Source organism: Necator americanus, chromosome V, assembly GCF_031761385.1.
Source record: "Necator americanus strain Aroian chromosome V, whole genome shotgun sequence".
Lineage (NCBI taxonomy): Eukaryota > Metazoa > Nematoda > Chromadorea > Rhabditida > Ancylostomatidae > Necator > Necator americanus.
In genome coordinates, this window is record NC_087375.1 from 33085651 (window position 1) to 33112718 (window position 27068).

The window sequence follows — 27068 nt, forward strand, 5'->3', positions numbered from 1 at the left end:
CTCCATCCGCGTTTTCAAAAGCAGATTTCTCATCAATTTCCCGTTTTCTTACTTTTACTAGGGTCCCATAGGTTTCTGGGAAGCTCTTTTGCTGTTCTACACCCCTTTTATTGTTTGTCTAGAACCTCCACTCCATTTAACTTTCAAATAATAAAAAAAATACGCTTCAAAATCTTCAAAATTAATTATTTTCAATATTTCCTCATTCTCTTCTTCAAACAAGCTTGAAATATTGGCGAAGCAGCTTGAAATAGTGGTGCTTTTTACGAAAAAGGCACTACGAATGAAAAAAAAAATTGCCGGTTAACAAAAAAAAACTTCGAACTCAAACTTAGCAATTTCTATTGAAGAGGCAATTAATTAATCAATCAATAAATAACCGAATAATGAAAAGAATTTGCAAGAAACATTGAACGACGAGTAATCAATTAAGCGAATGTAGTCTTCTTTCGAAATATGTCCAGAAATAAATTAATAAATGAATAAAAAATTAAACTAATAAATTTAAAAAGTGGAAAACTCCAGTCCAATAAATGCGATCGAACGATCAGATCAAATTTGAGCTGTATTTTCGGCAATGACAGGAAATGGAATCAATAAACACGGAGAAGCTTATCAGCGCTTGAAACAAATGTCTAACGTGACTTCCAGCCTTATAACAACGTGTGTTAACCACTAGAGAACGGAGTGGAGCAGAACAGCGCCGGGCACATCCGGAGAAAGTCCGTGAATCCATCTAAAAAAAATGTGCCCTTGTGGTTGGCCACAGAAAAGTGTGTTTGAGTGAGCGATTAGAAGTGCAAACCACAAAGTTCGATTATCAAAAATTACGGCTATAATACGCAATCGCAGAATCGCAAAGAAAAAACACCTATAACGGTTCTGTAAACAAAGTTATGGATTTACATTTGACCAGAAAAAAATCAGGAATCCATGTAAAAAGTCATGGTTTCTGTTTCGTTGAGGGTTGTTAGAGGACGATGAACGATCGGTTTTGAGTGAATGCCGCTGGTGAGGTGATTTTTCGCACGACACCGAATATCGTCCAAGTACTAAAGATCAATTTTTCGGCCGCCGATGCCGAGGCGGCGGAAATGTTTTCCCTCTTGCCGACGAAGAGGAGGACGAGTGAGATTATGTGTGTGTGTAGTCGGAGATTTAAGAGGTCAAAATTTAAGGGAATTTTTTAAATCTGAGGATTTATGGCTTTTTTTCCTTAAATAGCAACCAATTCTCATCAATACCGAGTGATAAATTGATAGTCAGGTGACAAGGTCAGTTTTTTTTTTCTTTGCGCTGCCCGAAAACTCCCATACCACAAAACCATCACACACACAAAGAACTCTTCTTATTTATTTGTTTGTTTACTTATTTATTTATGAAGTAATCCTTTTGGCATATGATCTTTGGTTATAAAATATTATTTACACCTCTTCGAAACTGCTAATCCATAAAGCAAATATAGATAAGATCTAAAATTATGCGATGCGAAATTTTCGCATCATTTGTTAACCAAATCAGCTTAATAGAAACAAATGTTTAAGAATAGGAATGTAAAAATTTAAGAATAAAAAATAAAAATAAACTAAATGAAATAAAAATGTAAATGAATGGAGAGTTGATTGAAATTGTTTGCTTTGTTTTTGATACCATATTTCAAGATAAATGCACAGCACAAACCCAAATTTCAAAGAAAGAGAAAAGAAAGAAAAACAAGAAAAAGAAATGGACTAAATATCAATTATTTTAGAAGAATCCAGGACTCAATCGCTCTGGAATTCACTGCAAGTGAAATGGTGGAGACGGAAGCTGGATAAAAGAAAAAAATCGGCTTTATACAAATTTAGAAACCAAAAAAGGAAATCTTTGGTAGAAAACTTAAGAAAATTGCATTTAGATTTTGAAAACAAAATGATTGTCGCAAAAAAAAATCTGAAAAAGATAACGGAAGAAGACATAGGTAATAATAACGAGACAAAAATGATTTTTTTTTGTTTTTATAATTTAAAAGTAGCGGCGGCACTGAGTACTTAAGAAGATCTATGTAAAACTAATTTTAATCAATTTTTTCAACACTAATAAAGGAAAGAAATTTTCAAGCAAGGAATGGAGTGAGCACGGCCTGAAGCACAGCATTTGTTCGAGTGATGTGTGCAAAAAAAGTAGCGCTGGCGGATCAATAATGAGAAATATCCGTTTATATCATACATTGATGAAAATAAGCGAAAAAACTCCTCACACCAGCAAAAATTCGCGAAAAATGACTTAATGCATTGGGTATGTAAGATTTTAAAAAATTCTTAATGCTGAAATGTAATCCCGACGAAAAGAACCGTCAAGCTCCGGACCGATGATGAACTGACATGTGGTCAAAGATCAGCGTATTGGGATCATAGTGCGAGATCGAAATCGATTGAAATCGAGATCGAGACTGGGATCAGTCGAGTGGAGGCTCGCCAGAGAAAACAAAAAATGAACGCGATGTCCAAAAAAATTATATTTGAGATCTCTCAAAAATGATAATCGGTAATTAATTTAGATAATAATGACGATGCAGGTCCACATGAAATGTGACGCAAAAAAATACCCACAACTTGGCGCCAGTTGATCCAAATAATGGATATTCTTTTTAAATTCAATAGTTAGAAATTTCTACGTTCTTAGGATAGTAAGTAAGTTTCTAAGTTCTCACACCAATTAATTCAAATAATGAATATTCTTTTTAAATTCAATAGTTAATTAATTGATGACCTGTACCGTCATTATTATTTAAATTAAGTAAGTTTCTAAGTTCTCACACATCACATACAGAATGACCGCCTTCAGCTTCAATACAAGCATCCAATCTCTTCCAGAAATTTCTGAGAATGCGCGCGATCAGTTCCTATGGCCCCATGCCTCATCCAGCGATCCTTTCAGGGAATCCAGTGACTTGCGCTTAAAAGACGACTCTATAATCGACCAGACAGCAAAATCCAAAAGATTGAGTTTGACGGCCAAACACCTTCGTCCAGAAATCCGGAAGGCTCCAGTGCCTCCTTTCCGCCATGGATTGGCGCCTAATTTTGCAGGAACGTTCAATCGGTGTCTTTAACGGTTCCTTTGCTTTAAGAAATCACGCATCTCTGGATTTTCCATAGCCCGCCATACTTCACGTGGACCACCCTGTATAGCCCCCCATCAGATAAGGTGCGTTAACAACTCCGCATCGCTCTGTTGGCGATTTTTTGGGATTAGTGACATGGAACTGTACAATAATGGTATTTGGTGACGAATAATCGATAAAATGTTGTAATTTTCCATTGTACCGAGTTTTTCTCTCGGGAAATTGGGGATTTTTTGTGTTTACGTCAGCAAATCACTAACAATTTCCTGTTTCAGGGAGGAGAACACGAAAAAATTTATTACTGGTGAAATTGTGCTGCAATGATGGGGAACATTTCTCGAAAATTCCGTCCAGAAGGGGAGATTAAGTGTCTAGGAGAATTTTTGTGAAGAGTGCTGGCCAATCGATATGTGGTATTTTCTATTCCACATATCGAATGGCTTCTTTAATATATTTTGTAGTAGCAACGTAAATAAACAAAAATAAACAGGTGAAAATGATAAACTACAAAATAAATAAATTTAAATTTTACACCAAAGAACCGCAAGAATTTAAAGTGAATAAAAAAATGGCTTCAAAAACAACCAAGAATCAGCAAAAGTGATTTTTTTTTTCAATAAAAACATCTACTGTGTTAAAATATGAGTTTTGCAAATATGAAAAAAATATTCAAAATATTAAACAAGGTTCTTCTCGTTTTTCTTCTGAGCAGTTAACATGAGGATATTTTCTGGATTTATAGGAGGAAAAATCGTAAAGAATGAAGGTGTTGAGGTTAGTGAAAGGGAAGAACTTGTTTATATGTGAATGGAATGGACAACTTATGCTGTCTCCACACTCCGTCCTCTCAAATGTGTATCGATCGGAGGCCGTGGATAGCTAGGCAGTGAATGTACGTACATACGTTATTGTGAGCGCAAATAATGGACTAGGAGAGTTTTTTTTCCATGGAAAGCTAGAAATTTACTATTTCACTTGCTTTATTTCTATTTGTTACCCCAGAAGGACAATTTCATGTAAACGAAAGAATTTATTTATTTATTTATCTTCGCATTTTTCTCTGGGAATCAATGCGAGGGCGCTTGTTAGTATGGAGTAAGTTGTATTTTAAAAATCACTTTACGCGGCCAGCAAAGAACTTCCAGCTCTAGAAATTACACGTATCTCGGAGAAGTTTTCAACAATAAACAAAAAGTTGGAATTCTTCTATTTCCAGGAAATCAAAGTAGATAAAATTATGAAAGCATCTATCTATTTTACTTGTTTTATTTTTATTTATCTCCCCAATACATACGTAGAAAAACTTTACGTACTAAAATAATAGAATAATAAAAATAATAAAAATAAGTTGATGCAATGGGTGTCACAATTTCTACTGTTGAGAGTATTGGAATTTCATTCCATGAAATATGATCGTGAAAGAGCTTTCCAGAAAAAAGTCTCTTTTCTGAGAAGAATCCATGAAAATTATTGAGCGGTTCATTGGTACTCTCAGGTTTCTGTGAAAAAATGACTTTGTGAAGCGATTAGCTGAGGTTGACACGGATATTCCATAGCGACGAGAAATTCACAGGATTTTTTTTTTGGACTTACTAGAATTATTATCATTTTGGGCCCTAGGGTAAGGTTAAAATTAGAGAAACGTAGATTGAGTATGGCCAGATTCACTACACTCACACTGATGGACAAGAAACACAATCTGGAAAAGAAGAACTATGTACATAGTGGTGCACATGAAGTGTGACGCAAAAAAACCAACCATAACTTTGCACCAAAAAATCCAGACGAAAAATATTCTTCTTAATTTCAGTAGTTAGAAAATGCTACGTAAGTTCTCACACATCACAAACAAAATGACTGCCTTTGGCTTCAATACAAGCCGGTATCTTCCGGAAATTTTTGAGCATGCGTGCGATCAGTTCTCATGCTTCATACCTTATCCAGAGATCCTTTCAGCGGTATCAGCAACTTCCCCTTAAAAGAACAGCGCTAGAATCGACCAGAATATCCAAAAGATTGAGATAGGGGGAGTTCGACGGCCAAAGAGCTTCGTTCAGAAATTCGGAAGACTGGTCTCACACCACTCCACTGTCTTCCTTCCGCCGTGGGCTGGCGCCTCATTTTCCAGGAAGTTCCAGACAGTGTCCTTGAAGGCTTCTTTGGTTCAAGAAATCACCGGACATCTGGATCATCCATGGCTCGTCACACTTTATGTGGACCATCCCATCTATGTGTTTGATTTCGGTTCTGTTCAGAATCAGCCTGGACTAAATTATTGTTATTAAAAGCATCACCTCATGAATCTGGGGTGGTACGGATTTCCGGTGGTGTATTCGTATACGAGATCGTAGATTATTGAGAGGAAGGTGATTCCGTTCATTTTCCCCTAATTACCGTGGAAAACGGCCCGGAAGATACGGCTTCGAGCGTTCCGGCACGCTATTTCCTACAAGGAGTTCGATTGGAGCGCGCCAGCCTTGTCCGGCGCCGCATCTTCCGGGCCATTTTTTTACGGCAATTAGGAAGAAATTGACGGAATCACCTCCCTCTCCATATTCTACTATCCCGTCGTATACGAATACTCCACTTGAAATCCGTACCACCTCAGATTCGTGGGGTGATGCCTTTAATCAGTCAATCAATACACATTTTTACCTTCCGGAAAATCCGGATAGAAAAGATCACTGGTGCTGGTAAATTCGCATTAGTAGTCATAATTATGATAGACATCAACTAATTCCCAGTGCTAATCTTTGAGACCAAATAACAAAAAAAAAGAATTATTCATAAAATCACCCTCGAAATGATGTGTTCGCTATTTGTGGATACGTTGTCTGCCGCGATTTATGACTATTGTTTCTGCATAAAAAAAAATTCCCCCAAATACATCATCTATAGTCTTCCATTGCATATTTGACCGGCAAAATCCTAAACACAGAGATCAGAGTCCTGTGATTTTTTTTTCTGGATACAATGAATTAATAAGCGGATTATCGGTTCTTCTACACAATAACAACTCAATGAGTATAAAAATTCGGGAAATCTAGAAGCACACTATGATTATAGCACCGAAATGTCACTCGAGCAAATTTTTATTCTGCTACTTGGTAAGCTTTTTTTTCAGTCATATGTGGTATGTCATATGTGTGTCCAGAAATCCTCAAATCACGTACACTGAGTGAGTTAATAAATTACATTTTTAGTGCTCACGGTCACAGGTTCTGCTTGGAAAAATGACCCGAAAAAAATTGTACCATGCAAAAAAATGAAATGCCCCGAGGGAACTAAATGTGAACTTGGAAAAAAGATATGCCCCTATGGGCAACCATGTTCCATCAATCCCACCCAATGCGTGCCGAATGGTAGGTGACAGTGGTTTCTACGGTTTTTTTTTCCACGAGAGCTATCTCATTTGATTTAAAAATCTAGAACCCGAACCTGGATGCGGTGGCGAAGAAGGTTCTGGTGGATTAGGCGAGGAAGTCGGTGAGGTTTTATAGATTTAGGTATATTTGAAGATTGTGGAATTATGTACAATATCCATGAACTGTATAGCCATCCGGAATTTTCTTCGAAAATATACTTAGTTACATTTAGTTAACTGCCCTATAAATATGTCCAGCGCCAAATGTGGACCGGCATGTCCCCAAGACTGTAGCAAAGTAAGTTCAAGTAACTAACATTTTCAAAATAGCAGTAACAACAATTACTGTAAGATTTATAAACTGTGAGATTCATCCTACATTTTTTCCTACTTACGATCTCCTCTTCAAGAGTTCTGGTCGAGAAAGACTAAAATGTTTTTTTTTCTGTTTTTCCTGGTTTCATTTAAAAAATTATACGTATTATATTACTGATTACTATTCCTGGTATCTGCGTAGGAAACCATTCATAAGATCAGCTGAGTGTTGTTTTTTTTATTGTTAATTATATATTATTGTTTGTTTCTTTTATTCTGAACATGAACAGGGAAATTTCCCATTTTTTTTATGTGTATGGAAAGTAATATTCGATTTTAAGATAAAAATCGAAAAGTTACATGTTGATTTTGGTACCGTAGTCAGTCCCGTAATTGTGGAAAAAAAGAACTGTTGTAATCCACTGCAATTCCACTCCGGTCTCCCTCCAGAAAACAACTTTTCTTAGAAAAAAAAAGCCTTTTACCATCTAACATTATTTAACACTTGTCAAAAACTTGAATCAGAAATTTACTGCAAAGAATAGAAGTTCTCAGAAAGTGATTCTCTTCAGCAAGTCTCCTTTCTTTCTCATTTTTTTCCTTTTATTTTTTTTTTTTTTGCGAGCAACCTTTACGGCATCATCGTTCCCTTTCATCTGTCCATGACAGATGATTCCGTTATTCATACGTATTTTCGCCATCGCTGTGCTTTGTAGACTCTGTGGACACTCAAACATGATTAATTTCTTCAAAAAAAAATTTTTAAAAAGATTCGAAGACACTTAAATTTTGTCTCACAAGAACAAAAATGTGACCACATTATTTTCATTGTCGTGACAAATTTTTATGAACAACACCATTACATAGAAATAATAATCTAATGAGAGATATGTGACGAAAAACCAATTTAATTCTTTAGACGATGATTAGTGATATTATTTAAAAAAAAAAAAACTCTGTTTTCCAGGAACCTACGTGTTTGGCCATCACGTGCACCGATAAACCAAAATGTTTCTGCAATCCTGGATATGTTCTCTTGAACAGAAATGATCCAAGCCTTGGATGTGTTCTACAAGAAGAGTGCCCCTGTGCTCCACCGATGATGTAGAGCTTGCTTCATCATTGAAAGAATGAAGAATGTGTGCGCATTTATTTCCGTACAGAAGTAATTTAAAACTATAGAAGGACGTCATTTTATATGTTTAAAATCGGATTTGCTTAGTGAAGACACGAAATCATTAGTTGAACAACATCAACAAGCATCTTTTGTTGATGCAACAAATTTCTGTTTTTTTTTTTACTGATGTTGATTATGTCATATACAAAACAAATCTACAATCCACCAAACTGATTCCAGAATAAGCAACAACTTCCCCCTTTGTAAAGAAAATTCAGCGTGATTTGATATTCCACCAAAAAGTTAGCTTCGATGAAAAAAAAAAGAAAAGAAAAAAGAAACATTCCCGTACATATACATACGTGTGCCCTCTGGGAGTGGCACCTAAACACAGGCACATGCCGCTGTCCCATTGGGACAACGGCAACAACATTCATAACCCAATAAGGTACAAGGGACCCTTTTGAAAACAGATGTTTTTATTCCTCCGCATGATTTCTATCAAATGTTATTTTAAAAAAGCTTCATTTCTAGTAACGAAGAAAATGTTGGTTGCATTGAAGTGTTTGTAATAAGCGTAATAAAGGTTCCGTTTTATCCGTCAAAAAGAACAGATTCCGTGAAAAAAGCACATACAAGTGAATTCGAAAAACTAACTGTACAACAATAAACATGAGGACACAAGGAGATAACGAGAAGTGGCCGAAGCAACCTCGTATTTAAACAATGTTAACGTGATGCAACAGATGTATTATGTATTACTTCAAAAATAAAAAGTCAAGCTGATAAAACTCATCACTCAGACCTCGTATGGTTGTCGAGACTATCAACACTACGGCGATCACTTGCGCCGATCCATACAGCTGCGAGAACAGCCCCATTGCAGCCCACGGGTATCTCAGGACCCAACTCCCATTTATTTCTATCCGCGTCATACACATGAATTAATTTAGTTCCCCTAAACAATTAAGAAAATATTTATTGGGCAGATAATACAACTAGTATGTAAAACTACCCTCCCATGACATAGATGTGCTTATTGTTTGATACGGCTCCTGGGTTTGCTAGCGGCAGAAGCATTTGACTTAGGATAGTCCAACTCATACTGTGAGGATCAAAACACTCGACACTGCCAGAATGAAGAGAATAAAAGCCATCAGGACACCCCCTAAACATTATTTCTATAGTGATACATACCACCTTGGAAATGAGTGGTCATGTTGGAAAAACACATCATTCATAGACTATATATATATATATATATATATATATATATATTATATATATATATGTTGTGTACTTATGCATGTATGTATGGATGCGTGTGTGCATATACTTATTTAGTAAGGTCAAAACGACATGAAGCACGGTGCAGTTGCGTGACCGGCTGTGCTCGAAGCGGCGCGTTGGAGGTAGCGGTTGGAATCGACTTGGGACCACCGCGAATTGTAGAGGTGGATTGTGCTAGCAAGAGTCCGCGATTACAACACTTACGCTCCTCCGCGCCGCTTCGAACTCAGCCCCTTACCCAGGCGCACTATGCTTGACGTTGTCTTCACCCTACATAACACAGAGAAGTGAGGCGCCACAACGCCGTGAGATGGAGTAGAATGGGACCTGCGGCTCAGAAAGGTACGCCGGCACAAGAAGGCAGTGAAAGCGGATGATACAGTTCCCGCTATATGGGAGTGTTGTGACAAAAAAAAATGTGATCAGTTGCTGGGTTAGAAGAGAACCAATACCGCGCAATAATCTCAGATGAGTTTTTTAAAAGGTTAAATGAGAAGTTAAGAACTCTTCCATGGTTGCGGGAACTGCATTCTTCGGATTTCATTTCGATGTACGTCTCTGCATGTGTACTCCTCTAGGTTAGCCAAATCGACTTTTCAGGGAGTAAACACGAAGTGCGCACAGCCGCTTATGTAATAGCCAACAGTTAACTTAGTTTATCTATTTTTTTTTTGGCTAAAAAAGATCGTAAAAGTTTACAGAAAAAGCTACTGCTTAGAATCTCTGTTGATGATTAAAGAAACACACCCTCCAAAAACGTAGATCTTCCCGTTAATTGTCGTTCCACCAAAGTTGTAGCGCCCATCATGCATGTCAGGCACACGCTCCCAATTACGCATTCCGATACAGAACCTCTCGACGGAAGAAAAGACACAAGACTGATTTCTGCCACCCATCACTGAATAAGCCGAGCTCAGACTTCAAGAAACGACTGACAATACGGGTTCGTAGTCTGGGTTCCGAACCAATGTCGACTACACAAACAAAGCGAAGCGCAGAAACAGTCTTGACTAGAAATACCTTCGGATTTCAACAAGAATTTGTCGATGTCTAGATTACTTTTCTCACCATAGATGTATCCGTCTAAAACAGCAACAGCTGCGAGATGTCGGCTTGTTCTCATGCTAACCCCGTATTCCCACAAATTGGTGTTGGGATCATATACCTAAATAAGCGACAGTAAGACACAGTTCAAATCATCCTCACAACAAATGAACCTAGAAAAATAAAATTTTCAGAACATTTTGCTGCGAAGTTGCTATTACTTGACCACAAGCAGGAATCAAGCGAAATAACAAACAAATATATGTTCTCTAGGATTGAATAAGGAAGAGAGCGTACTTCTACAGAGGAGGAAATCTCCTGATAAGATGTGTCCTTATCAAGCACTCCGCCACAAACGTACAATTTGCTTTGCAAAAATGCTGCAACGGCCCCATGGCGTTTCTCTCTCATTGAAGAGATCTGAAAGTATCACTGTAAACGCAATCAAATGAACAGACTTAGATTTGAAATCATCTCGAACACTTTAAGGAAAATGTATCCAGAAAAATTTCAAATTTATCCTAATACAACAAGAAACTGAAGAAACTAGCGTATCAGAAGCCCACTGTTTAAGTGAAGTGTTCATTGAAAGGAGCGGAAAGAACGCCTCACAGTACAGTCATTTTTCAATCTCATGACAAATTCTTCACCCAAAGGGAAACATGTTACAGTGGAGTTTTATACAATACAACACAAAGTTGGATGGGCTCCTCCCTATACTAAGGATGGAGAATATACCGAGTGCTTTTGTACAACTGCAAGTGACCTAAGCTCGGTACAGCTGCGTAAGTGGCCGCACTAGAAGAGGCATGGTAGGGATAGCGGTTGGGACCATCGCTAGCTTCTCTGGTACTGCAGCGGGTGAGTAGCCCGCTGGGTAGGGAGGGTCCCTCCTCAACAACAACCGCTATGCTCAAACGTGGCACTTCGACCAGACTTCCCTACGCAACTGCGGTTACCGAGTTCAAGTGGTTTTGACATAGCTACAACTAAGTAGCCTTTGATCTCGCCGAAGGAAGAGGATGTCCGTTGGCAGGAACAATAGAAATGTTCTCCAGCAGACGCGCCGCTCATGGTGGTCCTGCTTTAAATGAACGCAATCAGGCGTTCGAGTGTACGCATTGGGAACGTGCGAGTTATATAACCTGCTCTTTTATATGGGGAAAGAATCCCATACATTGAAAAAAGGTGCTGTCGTCCAGCACTTTGCCAAAGCCCATTACCTGAAAGGTCAACTGCAAGGGAGCAAGGAGTCTTTGGCAACAACGATTCGCTTCGTCACGCTGAGTTGCCGAAAACTGTCGAGTGAACTCCACCAAACCGCCCTGTCTGGGCTTCTGCGATATCCCTCTGTACCGTTTGCTGCACTCCAGGAGGCACGCATGGGAGATCGGCTCGACATCAGCATCGAAAATTACGAGGTATACTGCAGCTAAAGGACGAATTCTACGATGAACTCAATGCTTAAAGAAGTCTAAAATACCTAGCCAGCAGGTGGTTATTGTCGGAATCGACGCAAATGCCAAGATGGGACTCGAACAACAACCCAATGTGCAAGAAGAATGGTATTATCCACCGGAGCGCACGTGGAACAACGATCACCGTCTCGTTGACTTATGTGAACAGACTGGCCTCATCCTCGCTATCACGTTTAATAGGGATCATCGACGCCATCAGCTCACGTGACAGGGGTCAACTCTTTTAACGCCTGAAGAGAAGCGCAAGCGGAAGATGAGGACTCTTAAGCCTCAGCACAACTACGTTGTGACGAGGAAAAATCCTCATTAGGATATCCGAAAATCCAGAGGACGCTGTTTTCGACTCTGACCACCATCCAGTTCTTCTCAGCCTTACGATACGATTCCTCAAAATAACCTAGGAGTACCTGCTCAAACGAGAATCGACATGAGAGGTCCGAAAGACGAAGAATCCAGAACGAATTTCTACCAACATGTGTCTATTCGTTTTGGAGTACGGACCAAGAAGAAGCTTTGCAATGCGGATTTCTTTACAAGGTGCATCCAGGATCCAGGACGTTGCAAAAAAAAAAAAAAAACTCCCGCGGAAGGAGTTTGCGATTGCAGGAAAGTTCGTTCGCTTGCTTGATGACGTAAATGAACGAATAACTGCTGCAGTTCGAACACCATCCGGATAAACAACACCATTTGAGGTGGTAACTGGAGTAAGACAAGGGGCACTGGCAGGAAACTTTCTGTTCAACTTCTCTATCGACGACATCATGCGAAGAACAATCGATCAGTATCCTCCCGACATCGACTTAGCACCATTAGAATGCCCCTTGAATGATCTCGACGATTTTGTTATATTCGACACCTCGAACGGGAATCAGGCGGACGGACAATGGATCGAACTCGTCGATGAGCTCTGTCACCTAGACTGTATGCTGAGAAACAACGCCAGCTACAAGAAAGATATTCAGCAAAGATGCGATAAGGTCATTTCTGCATTCATCTCCTTAACGAAATGCCTGTGGTCGACCCCCATCACCAACGAAGTCAAGCTGCGAGTCTACCTATCCGCAATTCGCCCCATCATGATGTACGGGTCGGAGAGTTGGGCAGCAGTAACTACGGTGATGGAGAGGCTTGATTACACGGAAAGAAAGATGTTTACACGGTTGGTTGGCTACTTTTGGCTTAGAGTATGTCACAATGATTACGTAGAACTTGACGTGGTATACAGGCCGAAGCTGACACGTGGAAAATATCAACATCTTGCACCGCCATCGAAAGTGGCTACAGAAAATCGTCTTCGCTTATTTGGTCATATATTGAGAAGACCACCAGATCGCCTTGTTCAACGAGTTTCGAGGAGTTGGTCGGGTTTAAGCTGGAAGAGGCCACCTGGTCGAAAGCATAAGTTCTGGACTGAGGCGGTGAAAGAGGAACTGAAAACACCCGACGTAGATAAGCAGTTCAGGCGAGACATAAAATTTCGCAGGATATGCAATAGCGACTAATGGATTGACTCCACAGACTCTCACAAACTGCAAACTCTCAGAGAAAATCGAGAAGGTTGGGGAGAACTATCTTCAAGAATGGCACACCTCGGCGAAGATGCGGATAATCGCGTCAGGCGATGATATCAGCCCGCCGATTAAGTCAGGTGTGTCAGCTGCATCTCTACGAAAGGGAATCGAGATTAGTAAGAAATACGTTGACATTAGATTAATGTTAAATATGTTGTCAGTGCTCACATGCGCTTGCTATTGACTACTCGTTGGTTCCCCTCCCTACGAACGAGCACTACTATTGTTCAGATCAGATTGGTATTTTTTGTTGAAAGATACCATCGTCCACTGATCCTTTGTCGCGTCGTAACATTCCACATCGTTCAGGGTTCTTCCTTCACAACTCCCACCGATAACATATATCTAAAAGTTAATAAACTGTGGTGACTACATGTGTGGTGAACATGGATCACCTGTAATTCGTACACTGGGAAGAACAAAGGAAGTAAATAGTGTATAAGTATTATTTGCAATACTAACTGCATTAGAGCATACTTCCAAGGGGAAGAATAGACATCCAAACGAACAATAATCTCACAAATAAAAAGAACTGGAATTCCGACAAGAGATAATGACTCATCTTTCGGTCGTTAACAGCAACAGCGTGAGATGTCCGTGGGATGTTCATCCGCGCTATTTCGCTCCACTTTTCTGTGAAAAAGTCGTACTTGGCTTCCTTAGCAAATCGTACTCCATAATTCAATCCACCTGTAGTTTTTTTTTTAAACTAAAGTGTACGGAGACCAGGGAAAATTTAGTTGGAGAGGAGGCGATTAGTGGGGCTCTTATTTCCAGACACTCTCTTACTTCTTTTTACTTTTTCTCTTAGGAACTTACATGATACATCCTCTAGGACTAATACTCAGGTCTTAAGGCTCCGACTGATCTAGTTATTTACTTCGAGAAATAATGTCGCCATTGAGTGTCCCTCAACAGAATGACTGAAGATCTGATCAATCGATTGAAAAGCCAACTTATCAGTAAAAGGAATTCAAGCAGCAGGGAAAAATTATGTATGTGTTCTTAGGTTGGTTACTACCATCCGAAAATATCTATGAAATCGTGAGCACATCTTTAACAGAAGCTATAAATACAGGCGCACATGTACGCATCGCCGCCATGGTTCCACTCTATTTCGCCAGCCTTTATAGCCTCCGAAACACCGTCCATCTTGACAATACCGCGTCAAACGTCCCACTGGATTTCTGTGACATGAGGACAAATTGAAAGCACGCGGGGCTAACCGCTCCTTTCCTGTGAGGACAACTCGAGCACTACAACTAGCTCACCTACTAAAAATAATGCCCAGTAGCGATAAGAGCTACGACGTCCTGATCTGGAAAAAAGTGCACGAAGACATGGGTCACGTTTCCGAAGGTAACTCTTCGCTTCATCAATCTTAAGTAGTATGGGATCTGAAAATATGTGGAAAAACACAGAAAAAAAAACAAAGAAAAAATGTTCAAAGTGATTCTAAGTTTTCCTTCACCAGTAGTTTAGCTGACTAATAACAATAACAATAACAATAACAACAATAACAATAACAATAACAATAACAACAACAACAACAATAACAATAACAACAATAACAATAACAACAACAACAACAACAATAACAATAATAATAAAAAAAAAAAATAATAATAATAAAAAATAAAATTAAAAAATTTTATATATATATATATATATTTATAAAAAAAATATTAAATAAAATAATAATAAATAAAATAACAACAACAACAACAACAACAACAACAACAACAACAACAACAACAACAATAATAATAATAATAATAATAATAATAATAATAATAATAATAATAATAAGTAACTGACAAGTCTACGACAGGAGTTATCGCTCAGAAACGCTTGGTGGCGAGCGACAACGTTGAAGAGAAATTCTTTTCTGAGCAGGCGGAGACGAACGCACGAAAGAACTCTGCAATGGCGTAAGTGGTACTCCAATTTTACTTTGCTGCTTAGTTTCAGGTCATGTTTTTAGTCAACTATTTACGATTGTCCTTCAGAGCTCTAAAGAAGGTCATAATTGTGAATTCACAGAACAACCTTAAATGTGAACGATCTGTACCGAAAAGCGACTTGGACTCGCGCCGGACAGTGTTCGATCCAACGCGCAGCAGCTATGAAAACGTCCTCCTCGATTACGTTCAAATTGTTCCTGGACAATAGCTCCACAAGTTTATCGATGGGTAGTGTGATGAATTCTTCAGTCAGAGTGATAGACAAAAAGTTTGTTTTTACAAACTTCTCGACTTCCAGAACCCGCGAACTGCAACGTAAATCCAAGATCTCAGCTGATAACTATAGAATAGCGAACCGCAAACCTATGCCCTAATGCAGAGAAAAGCTCTCCAATTCCTAGAGCATTTTCGTTATTAAGGATATAGTCGATAATGAACTCTGAGCACTTCTCAGTGACATGTTGGAGCTAAAAAAATTTTTTTTTTTTTGAAATGAGTAATGAAACAGTGAAGTGATTCTCTTAAGAAGAACTAATCATATATAAAAGTAAATTGCTTCATATAAATATATAAATATATGAAGCCATAGAAACTTTAAAAGAAAAAACACTGCAACACAGCTGAAAAACTCATTCCAAAAAGCTGATGTTTCCTCTTTTTCTCTTTTTCTTTGGATAGTTTGTGTCACTCCCTGGTTGTCACGCAGCTGCGCAACCACACCGTGTGAAGCAAGAAAAGCTGGTAGAGTTTTGTACGCGGATGCGCTCGAAGTAGCACAGTGGAGCTAGAGGTATTTCCTCCATGCTAACCGATATTCGACTATAGTGTATCCTGGATTAGATACCTGTAAGAAGTCAGCTGCAACCAACAATGCTTGAACATTCTCCTCCGAAACGACCAGAGTACAACCGTACGCATGCAAAATTAACTTGTTGAGGATTTCGTGGTCGATACCTGGGGTGATAAAGTATGTATGTACTCAATAGTGTTAGGATAAAGTGCACCAGTAAGTAGTTAAGTTCTTTTCAAATGGTAATCCACTTTGAAGGGTAATTCGATAAACTCTTGAATCTTCCATATTTCCGGCAAACATTACGTCGAAGTATGGAGCAACAGCCGCCAGAACAACCTAAAAACAGCAAATAAAGTATTGTCGGGCCAAAACGACATGAACCACGGTACAGTTGCGGAAGCGATTACGCTCAAAGTTAAACGGTGGAGCACAGCGGTTAGAATCAAGCGAAGACCATTACTAGCACCAGTCAACGCTGCACTTCGAGTTAGTCTCATCTCGATTCCAGCGTTAGCTCAACAGCCCCGCTTCGAGCGCAACCGCTTGCGAAACTGCGCCATGCTTCATGCCGTCTTGAACCTACTATACATAAACGCTGCAGAAATCAAAGTTTACTATGCGAAATCGCCTACATTTGTTCAATCGTTGTAAAGAAAGTCCTGAAGAAAATTCAGCAAACCTTATGGGCAAGTATTGTCCCATTTCCAGTGCGAATTTCTACGTCACACAGTTCACCATGCGACTGCAGGCTCCGCAACGAAGAAAATACCTAAACTATGGAGATTGCAGAATTTCTGTGTAGAACAAATTTTACACTCTAATAACAAAGGAATCTTGAATGTGACGGAACATTCTCCTCAGTTTTCCTATCTGTACTTCATTGATTTGCGGGAAATTATTTTTCGGCATTAAAAAATAATTCTTCGGCATTAAATGCGTCACCCCACTAATCTGACGTGATATGGATTTTCGATGGACAAGCTCTATACGGGGTCGTAGAGTGCGCGAACGTGGGTCGTCCCGTTCATCTCCCCCTAATCGTAGTAAAAAAAAACGACGTGAAAGACTCCGTGTTTCACGTCGGAGAGGTTAGCGATCCCTTTCTTCCAAAACTCGGGAGATTGGGAGTCCAAGAAGGGGGAGATTGGGAGTCGAAAAGTCTTAGCTAAGAGAGGTTAGACGGGCCAGAGCCACACGGCACGGTGCGCGTTAATGTCGTAGAGGACCCTCATCATCTCCCATCTCCAATCATAAGATCATCGAGATACTCCTTTAGATGCGGGCGAAGAAGGAGAGATTGACAGATGGATACCCGGGTAAACCGGGTGCCACCCGTCAAGGTGGGAGGGATCCATCAGCACTTTTCTGTAGCCGATGGCCTGGAGGCGACTGACGACTGTTGAGTGGCTACACCCGAGACTCGTCGCAAGACTGCGGGTGTTGATCTCCGGATCCTCTTTGACAGCGTCGAGAATGACAGAGTATTCGACAGTGTGGGGACGTTCCGACCACTGCTTGTCTTTGAAGTTGGTGTCTCCGCTTGCGGAGCGAGCGAACCAGTGCTTGACAGTCCTGATGGTAGTGGTGCCCTCGCCCAATCTCCTGTTGATGTCACGGGCTTCTGCCGTTGCTCCAATGCCAACACGCCATTCATACAAGATGATAGCTCGAAGTTACTCTCGCGTAACTGACGTCGTGATATATATATATATATATATATATATATATATCCGTTGTGGAGAAGCTTCGAGAATGTTATTCAAACACAACATGGCACAACGTGGGTCCTGCCCGAAAATGGAAAGTTCTGGCTGGGTGTTTCGAAAAATCAGCGGCTTTCTGTTCAGCCTAATAAATACCGTCCCCTCCAGAACGTCTCGAATAGATGGAATTCAATTTGGAGAAAAACCCCTCTAAGGGAAAACAGCTGACCAATAGTTCTTGTTCTTTCGATATCAGTACCTCGATGTAAACAACGGCACGCTTCAGTCTAATTGTGCAAATGCACCACGAGACTCAGCCTTCCCAACCGACAGCACTTCCTATTAGTTGAATTTGAATGTATAGAAAAAAAAAACATCTTTTTGAGGTGCATAAGACACACAAGATATTCGATGGTTATGATGCCCACATACTGAATACAATAAATATTTATTGCAGCAGATCACCAACCTCTGAGTAATGTTGGTCAGCGCTAACCTCAATACTACGTAGGCCACTTGCTGCGTCACTCATCACGTTCAGTGAACAGTACTGTAAGAAACGAAAAGAAAAGAGGTTTATTGTTTCCCACTTAAGAAAGTAAGGCAAGGCGAGAGCAAGACACAATAGAAAGATAAAGAATGAATAAATTGAATGCATGAAATATATTTCGTAACACTGCCCACTACGATAGGCTTGATGATTCTTGCTGGGACCTCGTGATCGCAGAATGTCACATTGCATAACTGCAGCATTACTAGTTACAAGGTTTTACTCTTGGAAAAGAATTCTCATTTGGTTGGACGATGAAATTGAAGAGGATTCATCAAATTTGATCAATAATGTGTATTAGTGCTGCAGTTCTGACTGAAAAGAAATTGGAAATGCATTGTACCTGCACAGTTACTCTCGAGGTTTTACTCTTATGCAAATTTTTCAACTCTTTAGAATCTGTAGTGTGTGAAATTCCTTAAAAATATGTTAATTTACTTTAGAAGACATCTATTTTCTATTTAGAGAGGATGAATTCATTTACTGACTTCGCGCTCATCTGTGATATAAACGCATGGAGTTTCAGTCCATAACTTGTAAAATGATCCAGAAGGTGGCTGCGCCGACGTAAAAAGTTAGCTTTTCCTTTCAATTGAATCTTTCCGTAAGCATCCAATTCCTTCACCATCAGTGACAACATATTTCCAGACATCATTGTCGTTGTTGAGAAATTCTTGTAGAAATCGAAATAGAGCTCAACAGAATTGAATCGCAGTCGCTGTCGTTACGATTGATGTTGCAGTGGCATTTCTGTCGTACTACGACACCACAAGCTATACGATTTGCCTTTTTCAACTTATAGTTATTTAGTGATTAGTGTATTCCACGATGAGAGCTTAGGTCTGTTGAAATTTTTTGAGCTGCATATCGTACAGAAAAGAAGTGTACGATGCATTCTTCGTCCATTTCGTTCTTCCTTATATCTTTGTTTCCTGCCCAGAAATCATTTCAAAAAAGTGGGCGAACACATGCAATAATAAAAGTGCTAAAGCGATGAGGCATAAAAAAGGGGAAAGAATGGGTGAGACCTTTACCATAGCTCCGTATAAACGGAAAACAGATGTTTTACTGTGCGCCAACTTCAGAGGTTTGGTAGATCTTCGCTAGCATTAATATTCCTACTTTTCGCTATTCTGAATCATGAATTCTTCATTTCATGTGAGTTCCGTTTATATGGCAAAACGCAATGTACGAGGGTAAAATGTGTTTGGGGAGGGGGAGCGGAGGAGAGGTGGGGCACTCCGACGCGACAGGATCGAACACTACTGGAACTGAAACAGCGAAGGCGCAGAAACGTCCATAGAGCACAGAAACAGTTCTTTTCAAATGTTTTTCTTACTTGACCATTCTAAAAACATCTGAGAAGGCGATAGTTCACCATTCCCCATCGTTAGAAGTGAATAGCTGAGTCGCTCCTTAAAGCAACTAAGAAAAAAGGAAGACAGTGCTGGAATTAATACTGTTTTAACTTTACCTAGCTTTCCGAGCAAGCTTACCAGAATTGAATAGCTATGTAGTATCATGCATTACTTCCAAAGAAAAAAAGTTCCGAAGACGGAGTCCACAGCAAGCGACGATCAACAATCATGCATACAACTTTTGTTCACACATTTTCGAGTTGTATTTGAAAGTTGTTGGCTCCAAAGAGGTCGTTGGGTTCGCCTTAAAGGCATCACTCCACGAATCTGAGGAGGTACGGATTTCAGGTGGAGTATTCGTACACGGGATGGGAGACTATGGAGAGGGTGGTGATTCCGTCCATTTCTTCCTAATTGCCGTGAAAAACGGCCCGGAAGATACGGCTTCGAGCGTTCCGGCGCACTCTTTTCTACAAGGAGTTCGACTGGAGCGCGCCAGCCTTGTGCATGTGCCGCATCTTCCGGGCCGTTTCTTGCGGCAATTAGGAAGAAATGGACGGAATCACAACCCTCTCCATAATCTACTATGCCGTATACGAGTACTCCACCGGAAATCCATACCACCTCAGATTTGTGAGGTGATGCTTTTAAGGGAACTTCCACAGTTGGGACAGTCCTTTACAGCAACTCACCATCCGCGGACCATTCGTCAAATTCCTCTTTGGACTTAGGTGCGAGCTCCGCCCACGTAATAACCAAAATGAAATGACTTAGAGTCGACAAGTTAGCTGCAACCATTATGCAATTGAAACGGTTTAACGATTCTGTCGGAGTGCCCTCCCCATCCCCAACAACATTTTACTCATGTACGATGATCGTTTGATGAACACAACAAGAGCAAAGAACATCCCTTTCGGAAATGGTTATTTTCACATCCCAACATAATTTTTATTTTCTGCCAGATGTTATAGGAAGATCAAAATCTTCTAAATAAACATGATTAAACCTCCATTCTCACACACATCAGCAGAAAAGGTACATACATAGCATAACTTTACAGCATTGAACATGGGGGAACAGGCAAATAACAAGAAGTGAGCAGAACAACACAGAGGTGAATATGTGGTGTTGTAGATCTACTAGTTCGAAAATAAGTGGTCTAACTGCTAAAACTCATCACTTATACTTTGTATAACCCAACGAGAGCATCATTCGGGTGGAATATAGATCGCAGCTCCAAATGCAAACTGAAAACGCAATGGAATCTCGGGACCTGGCACCCATTCAGCTGTATCCACATTGAATTTGTGAATTTTTGTCGATTCTCTAAAGAACTTTAAAAAAATCATTTAGGAAACAAATTATAGTACGACGCAACCATTACATTCCCTTGACAAAGACGATGTTATTATGTGACACCGCTAAAGAGATGCGACCAGCCATCGGCATCGGTGGTAAGATCGTCCAGCACATATAACGAGGGTTAAAACACTCCACACCATGTGACTGAATGCCATTCGTATTTAATCTGAATTCTTATCTCATTGATATATAAAATAAATAATTGCCACTTAACATACCCTCCGAAAACGTAGATCTTGTCGTTGACTACTGTTGCACCAAAGAAGTAGCGACCTTCATGCATATCAGGCACAGGTTCCCAACTACGCTTTTCGATACAAAACCTCTCGACGGAAGAGAAGATACAAGACTGATTCCTGCCACCCATCACTGAATATGCCACACTCAGACCTCTACGAAAAAAAGTTGCATCGCATTCCGAGCACCAAACTAGTACTGACAGGAAGTTGAACAATGGACAGCGCAGAAGATACTGTTTTCTTCGAAGATGTGGAAGTTTTGTTTCCAATATGAACAAAAAAAGGCTTTAAGGATTGTTACAACTTAGAAATCTGCATCGAACATCTCCGAATTTCCAAAGAAAAAATAATTGTCGAAGTCTGAACGACTCTTCTCACCATATATGTATCCGTTTAATACAGCAACAGCTGCAAAATGTCGACTTGTTCTCATGCTAACACCATCCTCCCAAGAATTGCTTCTGGGATTATATATCTAAAGGAGCGATACGGTTAGGCACAGTTTAAAATATCCTCCCTACAAATTGACTTTGAGAAACAAATGCTGCTAAACTTTCTTTGCAAAAGGATCACTAGCTGACCAAAAACTGAAATAAAGGAAAGCAGCAAGTGACTGAATATTTCTGAACATAAAATGCGGCCGACTCTGATCGCTACCTGCTCACGGTGGTCCTGCTTATATGTTATATTACGTTTTATTACGAGCGAGCTATAGTAGAGTCAAAACGACATGAAGCAAGGTGCAGCTGCGTAAGCGGTTGCGCTCGAAGCAGTGCGGTGGAGGGAAGCGGTTAGGATCGAAGGAAGACCTATTTTACCAAAGTTCACTGCCGCAGTTCTCGATGGTCCCTTCCCGGTTCCAATCGCAATCCCACCGCGCCTCTTCGAGCGCAACTGCTTGTGCAACTGCGCCGCGCTTCACGCCTTTTTGACTTGACTATACATAGCTTGCACTGTTGGATCGCAGAAGTTATATAAATAGTCCAAAAAGAAGCTGTCGCCCAGCATACTCCCAAAGCCTAGCCCAAATAGCTCAAACATCTAGAGGGAAATCTCGTGGAATCTTTGGTAACGTTGGTATCAACTCCCTGTTTTCTTGAGCGAAACGCGGACATTGTCGACGTGAAAGTACTCGGGTAGTTCGGTCTTAGCAGGCAGTTCACGTTTACAGCAAGTCCCGCATGCTACGGAACAGTGAGGAATGAGTGGATTCTATACTAGTTTTGGTGTAGATTGAGAAGGTAAGGCAGAAGTATTTTCAAGGATGAAACCTCTCGGTAACCGCGTCGGGCGATCACACCAACCCGCCCGATAAGTTAGTCAAAAATGAGGAGAAGAGCGCACTTCTACGGAAGAGAACGTCTCCAGGCCAGACGATCCGCCACATACATACAACTTGTTGTGCAGGAATGCTGCAACCCCACCAAAACGTCCTCTTTTCATTGAAGAGATCTAGAAGTGTTATTGTAAACATAATAATATAATGACTGGCCGTGAATATGGAAATTTACAGATATCAACAATTCCATGTATAATGACTCTCAGAGCACTTTTTCTCTCTTGTCCCAGGAAAAAATACAAAGAAACAAACGAAAAGAGCAACTAAGAAGTAGCTCTAAATGCTACAGTGAGTAATGTGCGCCACAATGCGAAAAAATTCCATTGTAGTCATTTTTCGCGTTTAATGTCAAATTGTTCGCCTAAATGAGATATGATGCATTGAGAAAATGCATAGGAAATTATCTGGAACCGCTGTTCTTGGAATTCTCGCATTCGTCCACGCAGCTGAACAAATTCAGCATCAAGTATAGCCAAGAATTTGGGCTTTGCGGAGTCTCAAATATAGTAAATGGAGATTGATTTCCTATGTTGCAGCGCTTGCTATCTACTGCTCGTAATTTTTATTTTCTCCAAACAAGAGCTGTTAGTGTTCAGAATGGTGATGAGAAAGAATACCATAGTCCATTCATCCTTAACGACGTCATAGCATTCCACAGTATCCAGAGCGTTTTCTGGATGACCACCGACCACATAAATCTGAAAGCTTGTTCAGAAACAACAAAGAGAGAGCACCAAGCAATGATAAGTGCAGGCACCACACGTCTAGTGAACATGAACCAAATGTAATTTTATTTACTGAGGAGAATAAAGGAAGCAAATAGTGTTCAGTAGTATTCTAATAAAATCTACATTAGCACATTCTTGCGAATATGGCGAATAGACATGTAGGCCTATTAGATAAGTGGAATTGAATCAGTACCAGAGAAATAATAAATCACCTTCCTGTCGTTTGCAGCAACAGTGGGAAAGCTCCGAGGAATTTTCATTGCTGGTATGACTCTCCGTTCTTCTGTGAATGGGTCGTATCTCATTCCATCCACAAACCCTCCATCGAATCCATCTGTAGTTCTCTAGCTGAAGATCCGACGAGTCGACCAGGACACATTTTTAAGAGTAGTCTCCGCAATCAGGAGAATATACCTTTATATTTCAGTTCCAAACATGAAAACTCGCAGAGCTCGCAAGCAGCTGACCGCTTCCTCCCTGCATAGATAAATAAAGCACTCCACGAAACTCACTAATGAAAAATAATGTCCAAGGATAGCTGCTCCGACGTCCTGCTGCAGTGGAAAGGAGAGGCTGAAGGCATAGCTCAGGTTCCAGAACATAACTCTTCACTTCATTAATCTTAATTTATACGGGATCTTCAAGAAAAAAGTTTAAAATGATTCCAGCTATTCCTTCGTCACTTGTTTGAAATATAACTGACAAGTCTATGACAGGAGTCATCGATGAGAAACACTTGGTGGCGAGCGACAACGTTGACGAGAAAATCCTTTTTAAGCAGGCGAAGACGAACGCACGAAAGAACTCTGCAAAGGTTTCGTCTACGTTGAGAGCTGTAAAAGAGAGCAATTGTGAATTTGCGTAACAATACCAAATGGGAAGAATCTATACCGAAAAGCGACTTTGATTCGGGCTGGATAGTATTCGATCCAACGTGCAGCTGCTGTGAAAATGTCCTCCTCATCTACGTTCAAGTGATTCCTGGATAATAACCCCTCAAGTTTATCAATAGGGAGTGTGATGAATTCCTCAGTAAAACTGATAGGCAAGAAGTTTCTTTCTATGAACTGCTCGACTTCCAAGGCCTCCGAGCTGCAACGGACATCGAAGAGTACAAGTGATAACCACAAGAGAGAGAAATGCAAACCTATATCCTACAGTAGATAAGAACTCTCGGATTCCCAAAGCGTTTTCGTAATCGAGTACGTAGTCGAGAATGAATATTGAACAAATGTCGGAGATATGTCGAAGCTGAAATAATCTGATACCAGTCATAAAGTGATCCTCTCAAAAAAAAATTACAAAACACCAATTCAAACAGCACAGTGGCCTGTGACAGCTAAAATAGCTTCATAAGCTGTAAAACTCATGGAAATCTGCAATACACAGCTGAAACAGTCGTTCTGAAATGACAAGTTTCGGTAATGGAGAGTCCTATCTTATTCTTGAATTTTCAAGTCCTGCGACGTTACTTCTTGAGTTATTTCACACGCTGGAAACGAGTATGGCATCCATCCTGCACATAGATTAGGATGGTGAACGGCTTTGGAATGAATTCGAATTACCTGTTGGCAGTTTCGCTGAAAAAATAAATCCAGTCATTTCCCGAACTTTTCCGAAATGGAGTCGCGAGTCGAAGCATTTACGAAAACTGATGGGAAATGATTCCCGGTACATTCCGTGAAATCGATTTAGAGTAGATCCATTATGTGCATATAAGAGGAGCGCACAGCAGACGCCACATCTCCCTACTGCAAACCACTAGGGCCACAAAAAAGTACTTTTGGTGGTTTGACGCAAAGCTTACTGTTACTGGATGAATAAAACTCGATTCTTCGGTAGATTTGTTCTACAAAACCGTTTACAGTACAAAGTTTACAAAGTTCGAATCTAGATTCTATATAAACTATATGTTATTGTTCTACATCTGAAATTACTCTGAAAGAGGCCTCTTACCAACTTCAACATCGGAACCCACTTACTGCCGGCCTGCAGCTAACTAGGCACCGGTACCCACTGGATGCTAATGTTTGTTTTTGAATATGGTATGCCCCTGCATCCGAGAATGGAGGAACCATATGGGGGCAACATAGATCAGATTTCTTATTAACATTAGGCGGAGACGTTTCGTGGATAGATACCTGTAGGAAGTCAGCTGCAAGCAACATTGCTTCAACATTTCCCTCCGAAACGACCAAGCTGTGACCGTAGACATGCGAGATTAACTGTTTAAGGATGTTGTGGTCGATACCTAGGACGACAAGGTATGTATCAACTTCACAACAGTAAATAGAGCCTGCATAAAGTATATCAGTAAGGTGTGAAGCTGATGTCAAGTAGTAACTCACTTCTAATGCTGATCCGATGACTTCTTGCCTCTTCCTTATTTCCAGTGAACATTGTTTTGAAGAAGGGAATAGCAGCTGCCAGAATTACCTATTAAGAGCAAAAAAGTAAATTAACGCTACAGATATCAAAGTTTCCTTGGTAAGCCTCCTATGCGAAATCTGATGCATTTGTTCGATCGTAGTAAGGAAAATTCTAAAGAAAATCCAACAGACCTTATGTGCAACTATTGTCCCCTTTCTCATGAAAATTTCTATGTCACACAATTGACCATGCGACTGTAGGCACTGCAGCGAAGAAAATACCTAAAATGTAGGGATTGTAGCACTTCTGTGATTCCAGCCTATCCTCCAATAAAAAAGAAATCTTGAACGTGACGGAACAGTCCGCCATAGTTCTCCTAAGTGTGCTTCTCTTTTTTTTTTCGCCGAAATTCACTTGAAAGAACACTATTGAAAATAAGAAGTCATGACCCTCTTTGGCCATGTTCTTTCCGAACCACCAACCACTTTGCTCGATGGATCAGCCTACCAGTGGCGGCGTACAGTCTACGAGAACCCCGAGAACTTGCCTTTAAAGGCATCACTCCACGAAACTGAGGTGGTACGGATTTCAGGTGGAGTATTCGTATACGGGATAGTAGATTATGGAGAGGGGGTGATTCCGTTCATTTCTTCCTAATTGCCATTAAAAAAATGGCCGGGAAGATACGGCTTCGGACGTTCTGGCGCACTATTTTCTACAAGGAGTTCGACTGAAGCGCGCCAGCCTTGTGCGGCACCGCATCTTCCTTTTTTCACGGCAGTTAGGAAGAAATGGACGGAATCACCCGCCACTCCATAGTCTCCCATCCCGTATACGAATACTCCACCTGAAATCCTTACCACCTCAGATTCGTGGAGTGATGCCTTTAATGATACTTCAGAATTACGCATAAAATCCGCTCCGGCTTCTACCGATTGTCATCAACCCGATTTACGGAATAAACAGAAACTTCTCGAACGAACTATAACTCAGCACAAGCAGTGTTCCGGAGTCAATGGTTCTTGATTCTAACTAACAAAGATCCGCCTTCATTACTTTTTCCGGGACAATTTTCTTCTTGGTGAAAAATGGAAATAAATAGACGTTTTCAAAATGTCCCGAATATTCCAAATCAAATCAAAAAGTAGTTCCGACACCAATGCACGCATAAAATGCTCGGTGATCATGATGTTTATGAGGAGAATAACCAAATATTACAGTAGGATTCCACCCACCCGCGAGTATTGTTGATCGGCGCTAATCTCGATGCTACGTTGGTCAGTTGGCATACTGCTCATTATGTCCTCTAAATAGCACTATAAACATTTAAATACATCCAATAAAGTGCATTGTTTCCCTATTGAGAAAGTAAAGGAC

General features: G+C 40.2%; 6 protein-coding genes across 11 annotated transcripts; 3 read left to right on the forward strand and 3 right to left on the reverse strand.

Moving 5' to 3' along the window:
- Positions 1-6179: 6179 nt before the first annotated feature.
- Positions 6180-7893, forward strand: RB195_015946 (uncharacterized protein; the record flags this gene model as incomplete). The annotated part of the gene is made up of 5 exons (XM_064206888.1): positions 6180-6213; positions 6310-6468; positions 6536-6592; positions 6704-6768; positions 7753-7893. 5 exons carry the CDS (start codon positions 6180-6182, stop codon positions 7891-7893), a joined length of 456 nt encoding a protein of 151 aa, XP_064062769.1.
- An 804-nt stretch (positions 7894-8697) lies between these two features.
- Positions 8698-10647, reverse strand: RB195_015947 (uncharacterized protein; the record flags this gene model as incomplete). Its single annotated transcript, XM_064206889.1, has 5 exons — positions 8698-8860; positions 8918-9070; positions 9940-10090; positions 10261-10357; positions 10534-10647. The coding sequence occupies 5 exons, from the start codon at positions 10645-10647 to the stop codon at positions 8698-8700; spliced, it is 678 nt and encodes a 225-aa protein (XP_064062770.1).
- A 746-nt stretch (positions 10648-11393) lies between these two features.
- RB195_015948 (uncharacterized protein) lies at positions 11394-11922 on the forward strand (the record flags this gene model as incomplete). Of its 2 annotated transcripts, none has more annotated exons than XM_064206891.1 (2): positions 11394-11657; positions 11707-11922. In XM_064206891.1, 2 exons carry the CDS (start codon positions 11394-11396, stop codon positions 11920-11922), a joined length of 480 nt encoding a protein of 159 aa, XP_064062771.1. The 2 variants fall into 2 exon arrangements, with proteins under 2 accessions (XP_064062771.1, XP_064062772.1); XM_064206890.1 differs by having other exon boundaries at positions 11728-11922.
- Positions 11923-12475: 553 nt separating this feature from the next.
- Positions 12476-13216, forward strand: RB195_015949 (uncharacterized protein; the record flags this gene model as incomplete). Its single annotated transcript, XM_064206892.1, has 1 exon — positions 12476-13216. One exon carries the CDS (start codon positions 12476-12478, stop codon positions 13214-13216), a length of 741 nt encoding a protein of 246 aa, XP_064062773.1.
- Positions 13217-13751: 535 nt separating this feature from the next.
- RB195_015950 (uncharacterized protein) lies at positions 13752-18277 on the reverse strand (the record flags this gene model as incomplete). The annotated part of the gene is made up of 9 exons (XM_064206893.1): positions 13752-13975; positions 14557-14665; positions 15104-15206; positions 15357-15557; positions 15613-15716; positions 16094-16203; positions 16291-16378; positions 16722-16811; positions 18215-18277. 9 exons carry the CDS (start codon positions 18275-18277, stop codon positions 13752-13754), a joined length of 1092 nt encoding a protein of 363 aa, XP_064062774.1.
- Positions 18278-20861: 2584 nt separating this feature from the next.
- Positions 20862-26980, reverse strand: RB195_015951 (uncharacterized protein; the record flags this gene model as incomplete). 5 transcript variants are annotated; one of them, XM_064206898.1, is made up of 16 exons in its annotated part: positions 20862-20979; positions 21038-21181; positions 21234-21384; positions 21633-21729; positions 22599-22706; positions 23211-23291; positions 23534-23583; positions 23640-23669; positions 23736-23798; positions 23834-23942; positions 24025-24127; positions 24213-24413; positions 24469-24572; positions 25463-25572; positions 25670-25757; positions 25883-25912. In XM_064206898.1, the coding sequence occupies 16 exons, from the start codon at positions 25910-25912 to the stop codon at positions 20862-20864; spliced, it is 1587 nt and encodes a 528-aa protein (XP_064062776.1). The 5 variants fall into 5 exon arrangements, with proteins under 5 accessions (XP_064062776.1, XP_064062775.1, XP_064062777.1 ...); XM_064206896.1 differs by lacking the exon at positions 23736-23798 and having other exon boundaries at positions 23534-23655; XM_064206897.1 differs by lacking the exon at positions 23736-23798 and having other exon boundaries at positions 23534-23655; positions 24025-24154.
- Positions 26981-27068: the final 88 nt, after the last annotated feature.